Source organism: Candida orthopsilosis (genome assembly GCF_000315875.1).
Source record: "Candida orthopsilosis Co 90-125, chromosome 3 draft sequence".
In the NCBI taxonomy this organism is placed as follows: Eukaryota; Fungi; Ascomycota; class Pichiomycetes; order Serinales; family Debaryomycetaceae; genus Lodderomyces; species Lodderomyces orthopsilosis.
This window is the reverse complement of record NC_018296.1, coordinates 1,426,084-1,440,180: the sequence shown is the minus strand read 5'-3', so window position 1 is coordinate 1,440,180 and position 14,097 is coordinate 1,426,084. Positions and strand designations below refer to the sequence as shown.

Genomic DNA, 14,097 nt, shown 5'->3' with positions numbered 1-14,097 from the left:
CCACTAATGACACCTGATAATATGAATAGCAAAAATGATTTCGAAGATAAGGAGAATATCGGTCAATCTGTCCATATGGGGCACAAGTCACAGTCGACTATCTTGTCTTCTCCGCCACTTGATAAACGTCTAAGGGAGAATCACCTAACAACAAGTCACCAAACAACAAAGATGAGGAAATTCACACCAACAGCTAGTAGGTCGACCGGATTTACGATATCTGATGTACACAGACTTCGTCAACAAATTAATGAAAAAGAGCAAGATCTGGACCTGTTGAATACTAGTCTTGTAACTTTAAGAACTCAGATACAATCACAATCATTGAACAATTTCACCCTAGAGAGCAAGTACTTAAACTTAGTTACGCAATTGACAGAATTGAAGCTGAATATAGAAAATTTGAATGATTTTGAAGAGTCTTCCATGAGAGAGTTGCAGCACAAATTTGATATAACGAGTCAAAAGATGATGGTGCAACATCAAGAGAGGTTGAACCTGAAAAAAGAGGAAATTGCCGCTGAGATAGATAAGATGCTCCAGGAGAAACAGGGTAAGTATTTGGATGTTATTGAAAAGTTGAATAGTAGTGTAAAAAGTCTTGAAGAGGTGAAGGAAGAACTAGGCACCGAATTGGAACAAAGAATAGATGCAGCTAAAAAATCATTCCAAGAGGAAGCTGAATCTCGTCGGAACAAATTGGCAAAATCCAGGTCAGTTAATGAGGAGAAATCTGCCTCCGTAAAGCATACTATCAGTGACCTCAAGAAGGAGATCATTGAAATTAACGAAATTAGCATACCAAGTAAGCAAAAAGAGTACACTAGATACGACTCCATACTTCATCAATTACAGTCCAAAAACTCTGAAAAGCAGAAGGAAATTGATTCTACAAGGAACTTTATAGCAAATAAGAACAAACAAGTCACTGAGCTAAACGAACAATCAAAGTTACGAAGTGAGGAGTTGGCAAGGATGAAGTTTGAAATCAAAAGGATGAAGATGGAGTTGGTAGACCAGGAGACCAAGAGAAGGAAATTACACTCTCAGTTGCAGGATTTGAAAGGCAATATTCGTGTGTTTTGTCGTATCAGAGCTGTCCCTGGTGAATCCAAACTCATCAAGTTTGACCTACCAGATGATGATTTGAATGAAGATGCAAAACAAGAACTATCAATCGTGAAAGAAAATGTTGGAATATCCAACTCTTCAAACTCGTACAGATTCCAATTTGACAAAATCTTCTCAATGAACCACGAGAATGAATACATCTTTGAAGAGTATTCTCAATTGATACAAAGTTGTATTGACGGCGCAAATGTTTGTGTCTTTGCCTATGGACAAACAGGTTCTGGGAAGACATTCACCATGTCCCATCCAGAAAATGGAATGATTCCTTTGTCAATAAAAAAAATATTTGACGATATTAAAGAGCTTGATGCACAAGAGCAACAATGGGAATATGAAATCAGTGGGAAATTCATTGAGATTTATAATGAAAACATTATTGATCTTTTGAATTCTCAACTGAACGATAAACACGAAATTAAACATGATGATATAAACTGCAAGACTAAACTTACTAATATCACAACTATACCCATCACATCGCCTTCTCAAGCAAATTTAATTCTTGAGCAAGTAAATAAAAGAAGAAGCACAGCTGCTACGAAATCGAATGATAAGTCGTCTCGTTCGCATTCAATCTTCATTATTGATATTAAAGGTTCCAATAAGGCAACTGGAGTGAAAACTTTTGGAACTTTAAATCTTATAGACTTAGCAGGTTCAGAACGTATAAATGTTTCACAAGTTGAAGGTGAAAGATTAAAGGAAACTCAAGCAATCAATAAATCGTTATCAGCAGTTGGAGACGTGATATCCTCCTTAAACTCGAATCAAGGATCACATATTCCTTATAGAAATTCCAAATTGACATACTTGTTGAAACATAGTCTTGGAGGGAATTCGAAGACGCTAATGTTTGTCAATATATCTCCATTAAGTGCAAATTTTAATGAAACAATCAACTCACTAAGATTTGCTACAAAAGTGAATAGTACGAAATTGGGTCAATAATATACTAGGAATGTCTATTTATCTATAAGTTTCTGTTTCTCTTCAGTTGATCCATCAACTAAAAAATGTTCATGAGGTTTGTACCCGGTTGCCTCGACAAGCAAGCCGGAATTTTCAACATTCCCCCACAACTTGGGATGATTTGTTCTTGCCCACTCTTTTATTTCTTGTTGTTTATCTTCAATGTAACAATAGTTGTGTAAATTGAGCAACAAGTCCTCGTTAACATTTAAATCATAATCATCAATCTTTTCCACCAACTCAAATGCATTTTCTGTTTTACCATAGTATGCATATGCAATTAAATACTGCTTGTACATGTCGTAATTTGGAATCAATCCAAACTTTGATAAATTGTCCCAAAATTTCTCCACATAATGAAGATCATTATATGTATAAGCTTTAATCATGATAACTGCACTTTCTTCATCGACTTTATCATTGATACTGGCAGCGATAAACAAATCACGCACTTTTGCCACATCCTGTAAATTACAATATGCATTCATAATCACATTTGTGAGTTCCAATCCAACACGTGGAATATTTGTATCCATTTTCAACCAATCATGAAGTTGAATTACACCTTCTTCATACAACTTATCACCAAACTCGTTCAATAGATACTTATAGATTTCTAATGAAGGTGGTTGAAACGAGTGATCTCCATGTAGCTGATACTGATCAACCATTTTATTAAAGATTAATAAAGCCCCATTCCATCTCTCATGTTGACAAAAGAACTTTAGTGTTGGAAGTATTCGATCAGCTGGTATATGGAAATACTTGTACAAATGCGTGAATAAATACCAGTTATTAGTCACCGATTTATCAAATGTATTGGTGATTGCATAAGTGTGAAGGGTATCGAATAATTTGAGATATTTGTACCCAAATGGTTTGTCAATAGGTAATCTCAATTTTTCACCTTTAATCTTCGGAAGTTCCCTCTTGAGCATTTCGAGAGTGTCACCCACCAAGTTTGCTTCTAACATGGCAGTGGCCAATACATTGATAGAATCGATATTGATTTGTTGTTGTAGTTGTGCTTTTATTTTTCGAAACATGAGAAATGAATCTCTGATTGATATATTCGACACAACACATTGTATAAGATCATTTAGTGTTTTGGAAATGGTGAGATCGTCAAAGTGATCCGGCCATTGTATGTAGGTTGTTGAGTCATTGAAAATTTTAAAGGCAAGGTGATAGTCATTTTCACTTATCGCCAGGTCAAGCATCGACTTAAACACTTTTGCTGAAGGTTGCAACCCGTTCTGTCTATAGTAGTCATATGCGTAGCTTGTAAGCCCTGGATGGGACTTTGAAACTGCTTGTATCACTGACTCAAACGATTCCTTCGAAATATCTTCTGATTTCAATATGGCCTCTAAATCCAGCTGAAGAAGAACCTCACTCATCAATTTAGCTTCAACTTGAAGAGCTAGTGTGTACTTCAGGTCATTTACCACGTGTTCGATCAACGTGTTGCAAAACTTGACGTCGTCTTTCCTTGCTGAAAATAAAAGCGATTCAATGAGTATATCATCCTGATCAGTCAGCTCCTTTAGTGAGTCGATTACTTCCGAGTTCCTCAGAGCTAGCCCATAAAGGAGTTTTCTTCTAGCAACTTCAGCTTGTGAACTTGTCAGAACTTGTAAAAACTCTTCGTTCAATTTAAAGATGGTGAATACCGCCGGAATGGACAGCTTTTGAACATCGATGTTCTCAATGACATCGGAAATCAACATCTGCACCCTGTCCAAGCTTTTCTCCAAATCATCATAGCAATGTACCTCCGGTATATTGTTGCCAAATAGACCCTCGACATAGTTATTCAACCCAAACACAAAAGAATCAGTCACCCGTATCTTGCTCATTGACTCAAAAACACCGAAATTTAGTCTATTTTGATTCTTTAGATGTTTAATATAGTTTGCCATAAATTCATCATTTATTCGAAACTCCAACCGGTGATAAATCTCCTCGACATTCACTTGTTGCCGAGAAATGAAATCCAACACCAATATTAATGTTTGATCGGGTAGTTTATTCACATTTGCAATTAACTGTCTCAATAGTCGTTCAAGAAAATCAGGACGTGCCCGAAGCAAGTGCTCATACATTCTATCAAATATTTTTATGGATAATTTCAACGGTATTTGTTCATCTGATCTATTTTTGTTGATATTTTTCAAGACATAATTTAAAAGATCCACACCTTCAAATCCAACTGGCTGCTCAACTAAGGACTCTATTTTTGAGTAGATGAGTTTCTTCAATAGTTTGTTTGGCACTTTTGTATCCGTCAAGTACGTTGTAAATTCATCATGGTATTGTTGTGTAATCGGATTCTGATACGACTGGGGTTCTTCAATGACAACCTTAGACTGCTTTGCTGGAATTGATATACTTCGGGTTATCACTCTCCACCCAAGATGCCTAGATCGTAGTCTGGGAAGTAGAGTTCTGTGAAAGTGTGGAATCATTGTCTTAGTTGATGACTTCAAGATGCACTGGTTTTTCACAACCAGATTTTTTTTCTCGGTTTTTTTGTACATTATCTCAGCATGTTACATATAATTTTACATATTTACAAGTTTTAGTCTATTCTATTTACTATCATCTTCATACTCGGGTAAATGAGATTGGAATCTTCTGATGGCCCAGTTTTTGCCAACAAATTTAACATCCTCATTACTCATGCCCTCAGTATTGGTGTATATTTTCCAAAATTTTGGGTCCTTAAACCTAGGGTCTTCGGGCTTGAGTAACGGAATTGTATCTCTAATTTGTAAGACATTATCGCGTAGGTATGCTGCTAGCGAGCTTCGTAAATCTTGCGCTTTATCGCCATTCTTCAACTCCTCTGACAAATCTGTTGGATTCGATTTGTCAATATATTTGGCCACTAATTTTCTCCACTCTTGTCTGTATTGCTCAATTTTTTGATCAGAGATTGCATCTCCTATTGTCAAATGTATTTCAGCTCCTACGTTGGCTGGTAGCCACCTTTTTATACCTTCTTCTGCAGTGTCCTCTGGAGCAACTTTCTCAAATCCATACGTGAAAATTGGCACAACAACTGGAGCTCTGGTCGATTCAAGAATGAGTCTACTTACACCCCATTTGAAATACCTCATTGAATTGTTATGTGGCTCCTGTAATTGCAATACAAAACCTTCGGGAAATACGTGAAACCATGAAGTCTTTGTTCGTATGAATGGGCTTTTTGACATAAGGACATTTGTCGAGTCTGGCGTTGGCTTGATGAATTTTACCAAGTCTGTATTTGATTTGTCGTAGACATTATTAACTGTTTGCAAAACAATTGGCTTAGATTCTTCTTTAATACCAGGCGCATATTCGAGATCTAATGTATCATCTGGACTCAATATTCTAATTGCAGCATCCAATGAGCCTTGGAAAGGACCTTCTCCAAATCTTTTTGTACCCAATATCTTTCCCAAGTTAAAAAACCAACTTTGAAATACATTACTGAAACAAATATTGTGAGCGCCAAAACCCCATCTAATGGTATCTATATCTAAATGGTATCTCCAGGGTAGTGCTGCATAGAAAGCAGGGTCATCAACTACAGACATGTGGTTCATAACTGTAAGAAGGCCCCTATTCTCCAACCTTGCTTTCGCTAATGCATTATCTAATTTCTCTATATTGTGAACGAACGGTTTGTACAAAGTGTTGAGAATAATTTTGGATCCGGTGATCATGAATAAACACGTGGCATGCGATGCATAGTTCCAAAGTGGATTGGTTCTCGGATATTCCTCTAGGAACTCATCTCCACGTTTCAAGACATCTTGGAAAGACATTAGGTAGTTGGATGGGTGAAACTTGGTGGGCTGTCGACTATTCGCTTCACAAGATGAGGTGGGGGAAATCGTACGGGAAATGAGAACTGAGAATTTTTTTTTTTATTTCACGGCCAAATGTGACACAAAGTCATCATTGCCAGGTCTTCAGGTGGTAAAAGGCGCAATCTCTGTCAACTTTAATCAAAACAATTATTCCCCACAATCTTTTTTTGAATAACAGTCCAGCAATATGTTTAGAAGAAATAAATCCAAAACGCAAAAGAATAACGCTGTACTGAATAGTGAGCCGACTGTTGAGCAATAGCAACAAAGGGGCGCAATCCACACTATGCAAGAGTACAAGGGTGCGCTGCCCCGCTTGAAAGATAAAAAGGAACACGATGAAACAATTCAAACCGCTCGATCTGTTGATACTTACAATGGTGTAGATGTTGGACTTTTGTCTTCAACTTCACATGCTAGTGACCAAGGAGACGGTGATAGTTCTTTATTTGCTTCATTGAATACTGACAGCATTTGTGCTACTATAGTCAAAAGACTCGAGTTGCTAAATACTTTCTTAGACAATTTCTCAAGGCGTTCAGCTTTTGTTGTCAATCAGATGAAAATGGTGGAAGATCGTGAACGTTCGCTAGAGCAACGGCGTAGAGGTAATCAGAGTAGTGTTGGGTCTCTGAGTTCATTAGAAGAGTTTAATAATACAAAAGATGATACCATTACAGTTGAAGAGCCAGGAAAGTTCAATGATAGCCACAATCTCGAAGAGCAATATGTATTTGACCAGAAGAGAATCATGAATAAGGAACTCGCTTCCTTTAATTACAAAAGACTGTTGCTTTCTGTTGATCGTACGTTGAAACAGGATACTTTGATTTTCCCCAGTGCTGACTCTTTTGAACTTTTTAAGGAATTGCGTGAAGATCCGAAAAAAAGAAAGGATTTATCTACGAATATAAACAATAATTCGCTTTCAAATGGCACAACAACAGAAGTCAGCGATGACAGAACTCATATCATACCAATGAGTTATAAAATCGAGGGACAGGGCTTGCCGCTTTTAAGAATGCAAAGTCCAAAATTGTCTTCATTTCGTAAAGATAGTCCACAGCTTATTTTCAGAAAATTCAAAGAAAACCCAGCACCACCTCAAAAGACCAATGATGACACCGACTTTGAAACTTTTGATTATTGTTTTGTTTACCTTAAATCTTTTTCGAATTACCATCGATTCATATTTGAATTCTTACCTCATACTTCATCGTGTTTCAAAATTGTCATGTTTCAAGCAAGTTTCAAACCGTTTGCTGACTTTACATACAAGGGAACTCGTTTTAGAGTTATAGGCACTTCAGCATCCAACGGATTCCATAATCGATACAACCAACAAATGAAATTGCTTGTTATCGATGACGATAAAGCATCACTTTGTGATGATATAATCAATGAGAAACCAAAGTCAGGAAAATCAAAATTTTTACGTTTCAGGAAATCAAATCAAGAAGGCTCATCAGAAAATGTAGATTTCGATATTAATGATGCAACGACCTATATAAATCCAATTCCAAATAATCAGAAATTTGTTGAAGTTTTGAAGCTGTGTTGCACTAATCGACTTTCCTTTATTCCTAAGAACTTGCTACCATTTGGAAGTTTAAAAGAAGGAGCTACTTCTAAATCCCAGCTTGGTCTGATACCCAAAAAACATAATGACTTGGGAAGTATTGAATTGTACCAAGATTTGCTGTCTACATCCCCTTCACCGGCACAAGCAACAACAGCAGCAGCACCGCTGTATGCTGATTATCCTGTTGAAGAATCATTTTTAAATAGTACGTTATCGGTTGATGTTGACACATTGGTCCTCGCGGTGATGTTCAACACATTGAGAGAAGTTGTTGTGAAAAACTCTGGTAAGAATAGTAAAGCCTCGTTGAATGGCACTAAGGGTGGGGTTAATCTTGGGTATTATCAGCTGTTTGGGCTGGGTTATTAGTACCGTTTCACGGTGTATTAGGAGAGCTTTGCCTTCATTTATGCCTTTATATATGTTTAGATTATATTAGATTTGAGAGTGTACCAATTGTAGCTACAAAAAGGAATGACTACTACAAAAACTTTTTATTCCGAATTTTAACTACTTCCGTTTCTTATTTAAAACTGTGGGGGCTATCATACTAGCATAATTAAATCGTCAGGTAAGCCAACCTCTGGGCTGTCTTCTTGTTCTAAAGTGGGAATAAATGTGTTATTGATTAGAGTTTCAAAGTTTTCTGAGCACATTAGGATTCGATAGATATCAGGATTTGTCACATCGCAGAAGTCTTCTGCATCAACCAAGGTGTTTATTTCTTTTATCTTGTGTAAAATCCAGAGAGGAAATGGAATATCATCTTTTAATGTTGTTATGTGGTTGAATTGTTGCGAAGGAACCTTGCTATTTAGCATTAATGTCTTGGCCATCAATTTACGACTGATTTGTTTTTGCAAAATGATGAAACTTGCGTCGTTGTCAATGGTGTTACTCATATTGTGTGTATTTTTCTGAAATATAGTAAAATGTAGTTTCGTTGATGTATCAATTACAGTTATTTTTCCGTTTTTTGCAACAATTTGAGCAGAACAAAATTCTTTGTTCTAAAAGTTCAGCTATGATTCGAGAGATAATACCAGTCGAAAGAGCTCAGAAACTTAAATATGGCCTTACAATGCGAATTTTAAACTCCAACATTGAATTCAAAGAGTTTCATGTCTTCAAGATTTTGCAGTTGCAACAGAATAATGTTTCACATCAACAATTATATCAAAGACTAGCATCGTTAATAGACAAAGTCGCTGCTTCATTGTATAAAGAACACATGCTTTCTACGTTGAGTTCATACCCATTGACAGAAATAGTTGTCATCTCTTACTTTGTTGCCGAGAAATTCCCATGTTTATTTTATGACTATGACACATTGGATCTACTGAAATCGAAATCAATATTACTCCAGAGGAAAGACTCCGCTAAAGAAGCAAGTATAACTAAAATTGAAAGATACAATCAGATGTGGATTATTACATACTTGTTGAAGGTCGCCTATATTAAACACGTAAAGAGTACTGCATGCGATTTATCTGTCGATGACGCGTCATTTAATCGCCTAGGTAGTTAACACATTAGTATCATATCGTGATGTTATCTAGTTCCTTTCCTCTTGCACTTAAACGGCCCATACAATGCCACTTTCTAAGCTATTGCAATGATGATAGTAGCTCTGAATTACGTTGATGATTGATGAACATATTTACAAGGCGCGTCGAATTGCCAAAAAAAAGATTAAACCAAAACATTGAAAGAGACACAAAATAATATTTCGAGACTCAAAGCATCAAACCTACCCCCTTTTCATTGACTACAAACCAGGCTTCCAAGAACCGAAGTGAAGATTCCCGAATAAGAATGCTGATATGAATAGACAATCACATAAACAAGAATCATTTAATTTAGGCGACCCATTGCCGCTCACGTACTTGCCAACAAACCAAACCAAATCTAAACCAAACAGATTCACATCGTTGAATGACCTATCACAAGGGCCAACAGCTTCATCTTCACATCGTACTTTCTCAATGCCTAAGAATGCGAACAACGAGTCCAATTTTCGAATATTTAACCGTACTCCAAGTATAAGAAGAACCAATCAAAATTCTATTGAAGAACGAATAAAAATCAAGTTGACACAATTGAATCAAGAATTGGACGAGGTTGCTCATGAAACAACTGATTTCGAATTGATTGACATTAAACTTGATGAAATATTAGATTTGATTGGTGATCTCAAGAGTCAAAAGGGACAAACTGTAAACATACAACATGATAATAATGATACACAAGTGGATGAACTTCTCAAAGAGTTGGAGAGCGCCAAAGCTAAAGCTAACCTTCAAAACTCGAAAATAAACACAGCATCGACTCGGCTTACCACCAATGTTTACAAGTCTCGATATTGGATCTTGGTGACTGTTTTCATAATTGCCCTATTTTTCACTAGTTCAGTATTTGCTGCCGATTTCAAATACCGATATTGTTATTACTTTTGTTGATAAGTCACTCTTAAAATTTGTATTAGTATGTAATATTTACAAGAATATAATCCATTAAACGCCCCCGTAGCCAGGTCTCCGAACTTTCTCCTTCACGATACTCATATATCATAGTCATTCTTTGGTGGAGGAGCTGCGTCGCTATGCAAATACATATCTATTGCCAAACTGAAAGCAGCAAAACCAGCGCATCCAATAAATGCCGCTTGTGGACCTCCTTTGATTGCCAACCCAGCACCCGTTATGCATCCAGCAGTGACACCATTGTACAAATCATGTTTGGCTCGAAAACTTTCAATACTACATTCAACCCCCGAATAAACCAAACCAATATACCCGAAATTTTTGGCCGATGAGTATGATCTTTTGGCCATATCAGTAAATTGTAGCTTCATTTGTTGTTTGAAGGGTAAATCACTAATATGTTTGACAGCATCAGTCCCCACGGGTGTATCGTAAGCCATGGATGCCATAAATAAACCAAAGAACCCACCAAGGGCGAACCCGCTTGCTCCAGCCATGGCGGTTTTTCCAGGACACGATTGCATAAAGTCAACAAAGTATCTTGCACCTTCTTCTGCTTGCTCTTGTTGGGTCATCTCTTGAAGACTCTTTTTGGGCGGCTGTGGCCCTTGATATACGCCAATCATACTCATGATGAAAAAAAGAATGTTGTGGGACTGAGTTGATGAAGGAAGAGCTTTCGTGATGGTCTTGCCCACTTTCCGATTGCAAATAATTTTTTTTTCTTCAGATACTTTCGTTCATTGATTGAATCAAGAATCTTCCCCACGAAATTGGATCAAGAAAGAGATAAAGTATTGTATAGATGGCATTGATATCGGGATGCTATGAAGTGAACCCAGTTCACATAGACAGGGATTGATTGAGGAACCAACAGCCTGCAACGAATGAAACAAAATGTTTCAGCATCTTTTGACAAACACTTTAAACATTGATCACTTTCGACTCGTATCAATTTCGCATTAATATGAAACAAACCCTTGAGTGAATATTAGCAACTTTGCACTCCGTCAGTAGTTTCAGTTGCTATTTCATAGAGTCCCACTAAAAAAGCTCATTTCAAAGCAAGCAAAAAAAGGTATCCCAGCGGCAAACAATCAAGAATTACTGTAGATTCTTCAACCACATCAAGGCTGAACTTGTTTCCCAAACTTATACTCCAACGAGCTAACTACATCAAACTCCTACAATTACGACATTTTATAATGGGTCCAATTACAAGATCCAACAAATCGGGGTTGAAAACAGCCGAAAACACGTCTCAAGTATACCCATTAGCAACTGATGTGCCAACAGACATCAAGAAGTCCACGTCAAATGGAGTGTCCAAGGCGAAACCTAAACTTAAACCTGTACCGAAAGCTCCCAAGAACCCATCGCAACTTATTGATAAAACTGACGCGTTGTTGAAACAGAACCAGCAGTTGGAAATTCCTCTGAATTTATCACTACCCCAAGAATTTATTGATTATCATACACCTGGATTTATCGAGGGCGTTAAATACTGTATTGAACGAGACCCTTCATTGTATCCTATTGTCATAAAGGAGAATTTTACGGGATTTGGATCCAAGGCATTTGATGACAAATTGGTTAAAGCTGATGATGATCGTATTCATTTATATTGGTATAGTTTAGTACGATCGGTGATTGCTCAACAAGTAAGTGGCGCTTCTGCTAAATCTGTTGAAGGGAAGTTCAAGAACTTGTTTGTTGGTGATGGAGTGATACCGACAGCGAAGGCGACTCTTGAGATGTCAGAGGAACAATTAAAAAGCGTTGGATTATCACGTCAGAAAGTGAAATATGTTCAACATATAAGTCAAGTATTTGCTGATCCTAATGATAAATTGACTAAGTTGGAATTCTATCGCAATGCGACCGTGGATGAAATATACAATGAAGTGTGTAAATTAAAAGGAATTGGGTTATGGTCAGCTAAAATGTTTGCTATATTTACATTAGAAGAATTGGATGTATTTGCTGAAGATGATTTAGGTGTAGCTAGAGGTATGGCCAAGTACCTTGAACAAAGACCACAGGTGCTTGCTGTAGCAAAAAGTGAGGTTGCCCAAGATGAAGTGAAACAAGCTGGGTTGCAAAAACGGTCCAAGTTTTATAATAAACTGGACTCGAAACGGACTTGGAAACCTATTCATGATGTATATGTACTTCATGTGGCTGAAAAGTTTAAACCTTTTCGAAGTGCATTTATGATGATTTTATGGAGATTGAGTTCTACAAATATAGACGTATTGGATAAGGAATAGACCCTTGTACATTTCAAGATAGCAAAAGAATGGAGAAGTACATTAATGAGAGCCAATAAACCTTGACTTTCTTTCCTCCATTACTATGATCTTCTTCACCACCAATCTTGATAACTTTTGGTTTACCTTGCTGATCTTTTAATTTGTTCAATTCTTGTTCAATTTCACCTAATCCATAATCCAAATTTTTCATTCTCAAAAACTGTAAGTCGTCACGATTAAAACCTTGTTCATTGATCAAATAATTGATAAATTCGTCGATATCAATTTCAAGTTGTTGTTGATCATTTTTGTTACCAGTGGTGAATGTTTTCGTTTTGATTGAGGAAGAAGGAAATGTCGGTGATCCCCCGTGATTGTTGTTCCTTGTGGCGGTTGGCTTATCAGCAATTAACTGAACCCAACGTTTCAAGTCCTTGGGATTACTCAATGAATCTTCATATTCGGTGATTTTCGATTTCAATTTCAGGTCCACGTGTTTGTTTGGTGAGGATTTATGGTTGTTCGATTTACTTGACGGGTCAACTGACATGGAATGGACCGTACTTTGTTTGGTCTTGTAACTGAGAAAACTTTTAATCCAAGAAGGACGTGAATGAACCGTGGAAGTGTCGCTGGTGTTAAAAAGTGGGTCGACTTGAGTTAATGAAATATCGTCCTCGTCATCAGTATCATTGAAATCACCATTTGTAGCCCGCAGGGTCTGAATCAGACTCAGCAACACCAGGATAGACGATGATTGGGTCTTGGTTTTTCTAAACAACGATTTTATACCACGATGATTGATCCGGCCTCCTTTGGTGTTGGTGATACGGGGACGAATGAATGATTCACGAATAGTTTGTTGATTAGGACGTATTGGTATTTCCAAAGTTTCTTGTAATTCTGGTAAGTATTTTTTGAATTTCGATTTAACAACCTGAGCAGGATCATCGATTTTGACATCGTTTATGGTAATGTCGAGTGCGTGGATCAAAGTGATTAGGAGAATGAATGGGTAGATGATATATATTAGTTGATGGAGAATCATCGTTTTAGATAGAGTGATGTGAGAGAGTATGGTTTGTGGATTAAAAAGATGTGTTTTTTGTTATTTTATGTTACTCTGATGTAATTTACTTCGTACTCTTTTTTACGAGTTGATTTTTTTGCACCCAGAATATGCAGTCAAGTGATGTACGAGTTAGTCTATTGTGTATTGGAATTCCCACAGCCATTCCAAGATAAGCACTTTGTAAAATAGTATAGCCTGAGAACATATTATTCTCTAAAGTTTCTTCATATCGCATTATCTGACATACACTAAAATTTGACTCCAACTTCCACCTACTCCTGCATATATCAGTATTCATTGGCGTACATTCATGTCCGGTTTCAGGTACACATTGACCTCCTTTCAATGTTGAGTGATATACCTTATCTATGAAAGCCTTTAAAGGTGTGGCTTATGAAGCCAAGTAATTATGCAATCACTTCCAACCAGATGATCTTACTACAAGATCCAGCATAGCCCCACTCTTTGCTCGTTCGAGGATATGGTTGCTGTGTTTTTTGTTTATTTCAGGCACACATTCTCTAAAATCACACAATTAAGCCGCATTTTATTGTTATCTGTCTTTTTCTCATAACCATTTTGAACAATAGAATAATATACAAAGCAATAAGAGTACACAAATTAGATAGAAACGTGCAATAGGACAAAGACAAGGGAGGGGAGGTTGTGATTTAGATGAAAAGATAGATGTGTATATTTGATAGACACAAAGGAGTAAATCTCACAAGATGTGCTGTTGGCAGTTATA

At 36.9% G+C, this 14,097-nt stretch overlaps 10 protein-coding genes across 10 annotated transcripts; 5 read left to right on the top strand and 5 right to left on the bottom strand. All coding sequences in view use genetic code 12, as the record gives it.

Annotated features, from left to right (window-relative positions):
- Nucleotides 1-6: 6 nt before the first annotated feature.
- CORT_0C06420 (Kar3 kinesin-like microtubule motor protein) lies at nt 7-2,079 on the top strand (the record flags this gene model as incomplete). The annotated part of the gene is made up of 1 exon (XM_003868872.1): nt 7-2,079. The coding sequence occupies one exon, from the start codon at nt 7-9 to the stop codon at nt 2,077-2,079; it is 2,073 nt and encodes a 690-aa protein (XP_003868920.1).
- A 14-nt stretch (nt 2,080-2,093) lies between these two features.
- Nucleotides 2,094-4,640, bottom strand: CORT_0C06410 (hypothetical protein; the record flags this gene model as incomplete). The annotated part of the gene is made up of 1 exon (XM_003868871.1): nt 2,094-4,640. One exon carries the CDS (start codon nt 4,638-4,640, stop codon nt 2,094-2,096), a length of 2,547 nt encoding a protein of 848 aa, XP_003868919.1.
- Nucleotides 4,641-4,691: 51 nt separating this feature from the next.
- Nucleotides 4,692-5,915, bottom strand: CORT_0C06400 (Taz1 protein; the record flags this gene model as incomplete). The annotated part of the gene is made up of 1 exon (XM_003868870.1): nt 4,692-5,915. The coding sequence occupies one exon, from the start codon at nt 5,913-5,915 to the stop codon at nt 4,692-4,694; it is 1,224 nt and encodes a 407-aa protein (XP_003868918.1).
- Nucleotides 5,916-6,246: 331 nt separating this feature from the next.
- Nucleotides 6,247-7,911, top strand: CORT_0C06390 (hypothetical protein; the record flags this gene model as incomplete). Its single annotated transcript, XM_003868869.1, has 1 exon — nt 6,247-7,911. The coding sequence occupies one exon, from the start codon at nt 6,247-6,249 to the stop codon at nt 7,909-7,911; it is 1,665 nt and encodes a 554-aa protein (XP_003868917.1).
- Nucleotides 7,912-8,087: 176 nt separating this feature from the next.
- Nucleotides 8,088-8,444, bottom strand: CORT_0C06380 (hypothetical protein; the record flags this gene model as incomplete). Its single annotated transcript, XM_003868868.1, has 1 exon — nt 8,088-8,444. One exon carries the CDS (start codon nt 8,442-8,444, stop codon nt 8,088-8,090), a length of 357 nt encoding a protein of 118 aa, XP_003868916.1.
- Nucleotides 8,445-8,488: 44 nt separating this feature from the next.
- On the top strand, nt 8,489-9,070 carry CORT_0C06370 (hypothetical protein; the record flags this gene model as incomplete). Its single annotated transcript, XM_003868867.1, has 1 exon — nt 8,489-9,070. One exon carries the CDS (start codon nt 8,489-8,491, stop codon nt 9,068-9,070), a length of 582 nt encoding a protein of 193 aa, XP_003868915.1.
- A 295-nt stretch (nt 9,071-9,365) lies between these two features.
- On the top strand, nt 9,366-10,001 carry CORT_0C06360 (hypothetical protein; the record flags this gene model as incomplete). The annotated part of the gene is made up of 1 exon (XM_003868866.1): nt 9,366-10,001. One exon carries the CDS (start codon nt 9,366-9,368, stop codon nt 9,999-10,001), a length of 636 nt encoding a protein of 211 aa, XP_003868914.1.
- A 101-nt stretch (nt 10,002-10,102) lies between these two features.
- On the bottom strand, nt 10,103-10,657 carry CORT_0C06350 (Tim22 protein; the record flags this gene model as incomplete). Its single annotated transcript, XM_003868865.1, has 1 exon — nt 10,103-10,657. The coding sequence occupies one exon, from the start codon at nt 10,655-10,657 to the stop codon at nt 10,103-10,105; it is 555 nt and encodes a 184-aa protein (XP_003868913.1).
- A 573-nt stretch (nt 10,658-11,230) lies between these two features.
- CORT_0C06340 (Mag1 protein) lies at nt 11,231-12,295 on the top strand (the record flags this gene model as incomplete). The annotated part of the gene is made up of 1 exon (XM_003868864.1): nt 11,231-12,295. The coding sequence occupies one exon, from the start codon at nt 11,231-11,233 to the stop codon at nt 12,293-12,295; it is 1,065 nt and encodes a 354-aa protein (XP_003868912.1).
- Nucleotides 12,296-12,308: 13 nt separating this feature from the next.
- CORT_0C06330 (Pga46 protein) lies at nt 12,309-13,325 on the bottom strand (the record flags this gene model as incomplete). The annotated part of the gene is made up of 1 exon (XM_003868863.1): nt 12,309-13,325. One exon carries the CDS (start codon nt 13,323-13,325, stop codon nt 12,309-12,311), a length of 1,017 nt encoding a protein of 338 aa, XP_003868911.1.
- Between the last annotated feature and the right edge of the window lie 772 nt (nt 13,326-14,097).